Below are 5,362 nucleotides of genomic sequence, written 5' to 3' on the forward strand. Positions count from 1 at the left end.
TTAACTGTTCAGTCCTCTATCTCTTTATAGCCCTTTTTTTATTATTATTATTATTATTATTATTTTTGATAAAACCCACTTAACTTAAAAGTGGTGGAGGTAGAGCCAATATCTCCTTAATTTGCTCTCCTTTTTGACGGACTCATTTCTATTTTTTTTATTATTATTATTTTAATAATCAAATATTCCCTTTAGGTTTTAATTGCAAGAAATATTCATGTGGGGTGCAAGTGATGTTAGTTGGACAGTTTTTACTGTTATGTTAGTTAGTAAAACCGGTTGAGTTAGTTAGTTCTTCTACTTTTTTATTCGGTCTTTATATAAAGGCCATTTTGTAATTCTTTCAAGGAGAGATTGAGGGGTGTGAGCTGAGAGTACATCTTTGTAAAGAGCATGAGAGTTTTCAACTCATGTCTCTCGAGTGACTTCTGGTGTAGGAGCAAGACTCCATTGTGTTCAATTTTTTGGTGTCCACCATTGTAATCCTCTGAGTTACTTCAAGTAATAAAGGCAAAGCCTCAAGGTAGTTCATCCTAAGGATTAGATCCAAGTGATTTCACTTGTGATTGAAACTTGTAATCCTTTGTGTTCTATTGTTTTATTGCTACTGCTGTTATTTTTCTGGTTTATGATTTCAAGTTTGTATCTTTTAGTTTCATTTTGATCTTGTTTATGTTGTTCTTGAATGGTGTTGATTCACCACAATTCATATACTAAAATAATAATAATAATCATAATAATAATAATAATAATAATAATAATAATAATTAATTTTTTTTTGTTCAACACCAACTTTTTAGTTTTATTATAATAACGTTATTCCGTTAATAAGCTAATTATATTTATTTATGGGAAATTATCTCATATACTGTTTTTTTAATTTTTTTTTCAAATTTATAGTTTGGGTTTCTAAAGTGGTTAAAAAAAAAAAACTATTTTGAAATGTAAAAAAAAAAAAAAAAAAAAAAAAAACCCTGTATTTATTCAGTCCATTAAAAAAGAAACCAACATGCACAAAATAGAAAGCAGATATATTACGTCTTCGTTTTTTTTTTTACGAAAACTAAGAGTACTTGTAATATAAAGAGTAGTACATATATTACGTCTTATATCTTCATCCAACTATTATCAATTCAGTTGATGAAATAACGATGGTTGTAATTCACTCAAATGACTTAAGCTGATGGAATTTGGAGGCCTTAGTCAACGACTTGAAAATAACCCTTGTACCCACCAAGAACTGCTCAGCGACGCAGGTAAATGTGTCATACCTAAGAAAGAACTCCACCAACAGTACTCTAGCCATCAACACCACCAAATCTCTACCCGCACATTGCTTATTATCCACTGAAGGATCCTCAGTCTCTCTTCCATTAGACCAAAACACGTACTTTAGGTTCTCTTCACCTTTCCCCATAAACCTATATGCCACAAACTTCTCGGGCTTGTCAAAAACTTTGGGGTCTTTCGTCGCAAATGGCTGATACCCAAACATCATCTCCCCCTTCTTTACCTTAAACGACGCATCGTGGCTCTGGATAACCAGATCTTCCTTAGCGTGACCGTACTGGAATGGAACCGGAGGCTCGATCCTCAACACCTCGTACACCACTGACTTGGTCAACGCCATCTTTTCTATGGCAGCAAAAGTCACCCCTCCTTCTTGCTTAACCATGCTTCTGATCTCGTGAACTAGTTGGGCATGCAAAGTAGGGCCGGCTTGACCGATCCACTTGAACAAGCTTGGGAAGAGGACTTTCATGCCTCCGTAGGTATTAAAGCACGTGAGGAAAATCAGATTATGGCAAGCCTCTTCTTTCTCGAGCCCGAAATCCTTTGCTTTGTCTAGCACTTCGGTGGCTGAGGAGGAGAAAGCTTGGTATATTTTATTGTACTTTGATTTCACAAGGAAACTTGGTATCGGGAATGTGTGGATGAGTAGATCTTCCACTAGTTGTAGGAACTTCGGTACGCCTAGGGTTATGAGTGGAGCCACTTGCGGGACAAGCCACGTGTCAACAGTGGTGTTGCCTTGGGACCCTAAGACAGTGTCTTTAGGACTTTTACCACAAAAGAGGTTGAAAACATACTCGAATGAGTAGGTATCGCTTATGGGGTTGAAGTTAGCTTCTTTCTTAGATGACAGTTGTGACTCTAGAGTGTTGAAAAGCTCGGTTAGGGACTTTCGCAACACAGGGATGAAGTTTTCGTGTTTGGAAGCAAGGACAGAGAAGAAGTAGCCTTTGAGGGATTTGTGTTTTGGCTCAGATGGGTCGAGGAAGGAGAGTACTCTGTAACCACCTGTAAAGCCAGTAGAAGGCATATAAGTTCCATCAAAGACGTTCTTCTTCTCGACTTTGGTCATGTCAAAGAGGATAGGAAAACTTGCAGCGTCTAGGAGGACAATGACTTTAGGATTTTTTGCCATGAAGGGGCCTGGTGGCCCGTTGGCTCTGAAGACTGTAGATTTGTATTGGGTCATTCGGGCTTGGAAGAATCCGTCCCGACCTTGGTTGTAGTAGAAATCCCATCGGTCTTTAATGGCCCCAAAAAACGGCAAGCCATAACCTCCAGGGATCTCTTTTAGTGGAAGCTCTTGTCTTTCCTTTTCATAATTGGATGGTAATTGATCTTCTAGGTCATGTATGATTGAGTAAGATGATATTGAAGACATGACTACTTTCTTAGTTACAGAAGGGATAACTATAGCTAGAATTATTTGGGAGAATATTATTAACCTGTGACTGTGTGATTAAGGTGAAGTAAAAGGGTAGTATTTATAAAGTAATATAGTATAGTACGTGTAAGGTTTTAGGTACGTGTTCTGACTATTTTAATATTTTAGTAGTGACATATTTATAATGCTGATTTTATTGGATATGTACGGCAATTAATCATCAACAAAACGAAATCAATAATCAGAACTTATGAAACGTGTAACTCATGCAGGCCGGATCAACCAAGAAAGTAGTTGAGAATAATATAAAGAATTACGATGAGTCATGATAGTGGTATATCTTTAGATAAAACCGGTATTCTAATCATCAACTACTCTTTCTCGATCAGGTCAATACAAAACAAAGAATCCAACACTGAAAGATCACGTGATCTTGTAGATCGCCACAGCCATTGCTCGAAGACAAAATTTATTAGAAATATAAATGACATATCTGCTGCAAAAGTCAAAAGTGTATGGGCATATAAGACATGCTCGGTAGGTAGGTATTTTAAGTTAATTAAAATATAATTCAATAATAACGAAATAAATGTGCAAATTTTTTGGTGGTTGGCTTTTTTAATTAGCAACAACTCTCATCATTGATGTGATTTTCAGAGTACTAATATTTTACATTTTATGTTTATTGTTTTCTAATTAAATCAATTGGTACCATTTCTTCTTCTCTGTCCTCCATATTTCTCCCATTATCAAGAATAGCTCATATGTTGAGAGCCCTAGTATACACACCATTTCCATCAAGACTAAGGTTGATCCTGAAAGTTTCTACAGACAGGAAGAGAGTATTCCTCCTCTTTCAACCACTACTACATATATACAGAATTAATTTCATAAAAATATACCTTTTACTTAAAAGGACTCCCAACTAATTTATTGTTAGTTCTTAGCAATTCATATAAAGATTACCAAATTAAAAAAATTAAATCAAATTCTGCAAAACTATAATTAACAAAATAAAATATTAATAAGACATTTAGAAAATATTATTAAAATCTACATGATGAGATTTAACTCCAAATATCAAAAAAACCTCAAATAAAAAGTCTCAATTCCAAATTTTCTCAGGTAATGAAAATATTGAAAATAAAAAGAAGAGTTAGTTGAAAAATTATATCAATTATACTCGTGATTAGGTAAATTTATTTTTAAGATCAATAATAATTTAAACAATTATTGACTAATAGATAAGTTAACCAAGAATTTTTTAAAATTAAAATGATGGACACATCTAGAGCCGAAAAGATAAAGAAATAATTTATGCTTAACTATTTATACCTAACTATAACAAGGCTTATGTGATTCACTTTTACTTTTCTATTATTTTTTATTATTATTTTTATTTTAACAAAAGATAATATATGTGGAGAAATAGAGAATGTAGCAAAGTTTTCATTAATTTACATGTAATCAAGCTGCATGGATAGAAATGTTTTCGTTTTTTTTTTTTTTTTTTTTGTAACTTTTTTTAGCAAGAGACGACATGAATGATAACAAGATTAAAAACAAAATTATATAAATTGACTCTTTTCTAACAAATAGCATCCCTCTAGTAATGTCATATTTTTAATGTTCAAATATTTCGATTTTACCAACTCAAATTATCAATATATGTTCAAAAAGTCGTTTTTTCAATTCTCACTTCTCACAGAAAAATGAAAAGTTTTAAACTTATTTCTCTCAATTAAAAAGTGTTTAAAATAACCATGTCATATGTTTGGTTCGTGTATAAAATATATCTAGAATTACTTCATATAAAATGTTGACAGTGAAAACCCATCAACTAACTTAAAGTCGAAAAATCAAAACTCAAACACAAGATTTAGTATAAGAATGAAATATGAAAAGGTTTGAGAAGTGTTTAGAGCTACAATGGAGGAAGAGAAACACTTGTATTTGTTAAGGTGAAGTATTACAATGATTTTCTAACCCCCCTCTCACCTTTGAGAATGGGGTATTTGTTGGATGTTATTTTACTTGTATCTAAATTTACTAACATGTATCTTGATTATATTCTATAATCTAACACCCTAAATATAAATTCCTAAAATGAAAATAAATACATATAAGGTTAAGAGAACTTTACATTGGTGGCAGCGAAAATATGTCTCCTTCTACTCAGATCTCTAACCTTTGTTCCCTTCTGTCGCGGAGTATTATCAAGATGTGAGCATGGATCTCAGTGTTGGATTCTTCACAGTCTTCCCACTATGATTGAGTAATTGACTTGATATGAGTGGGCATGTACTCTATCTAGCTCGAAATTTATGAAGAGAAAGAGAATGAGATTTTGAAATCTATAAAAGGAGGCTCTCAATCTCTAGTTGTCTGACAGAGTTAAAAACTAGGCTATGAAGGATTGGATGAGAGTGAGAGCCATCATATTCTTTATATAGGATTTCTCCTATAGGGTTAGATTTAAATTGTATGGAATTAAAAAAGATAAAAAGTTGGCTAAAAACACTCTTAAGTGGTCGGCCATACAATGGGCCCCACAAGTTAGAATTTTACCATTTTATTCAACAATTTATATTTTCTTTCACCAATGTCATATTTTCTAATATTAATCCTTTAAATGTCAAAACTATTTAATTAATAACTAAAATTATTTATCAAATAAAATTAACA

General features: G+C 32.8%; 1 protein-coding gene across 1 annotated transcript; it reads right to left on the reverse strand.

The window, feature by feature from the left end:
* Positions 1-963: 963 nt before the first annotated feature.
* On the reverse strand, positions 964-2,825 carry LOC115703186 (allene oxide synthase 3). The gene has a single exon (XM_030630707.2). The coding sequence runs from the start codon at positions 2,672-2,674 to the stop codon at positions 1,163-1,165; it is 1,512 nt and encodes a 503-aa protein (XP_030486567.2). The 5' UTR covers positions 2,675-2,825; the 3' UTR covers positions 964-1,162.
* Positions 2,826-5,362: the final 2,537 nt, after the last annotated feature.

This window comes from Cannabis sativa, chromosome X (genome assembly GCF_029168945.1).
Source record: "Cannabis sativa cultivar Pink pepper isolate KNU-18-1 chromosome X, ASM2916894v1, whole genome shotgun sequence".
Classification (NCBI taxonomy): Eukaryota; Viridiplantae; Streptophyta; class Magnoliopsida; order Rosales; family Cannabaceae; genus Cannabis; species Cannabis sativa.

Excerpts from the sequence above, each read along its gene's own strand:
- LOC115703186 (XM_030630707.2), bottom strand. The coding sequence starts at position 2,674 with ATGTCTTCAATATCATCTTACTCAATCATACATGACCTAGAAGATCAA.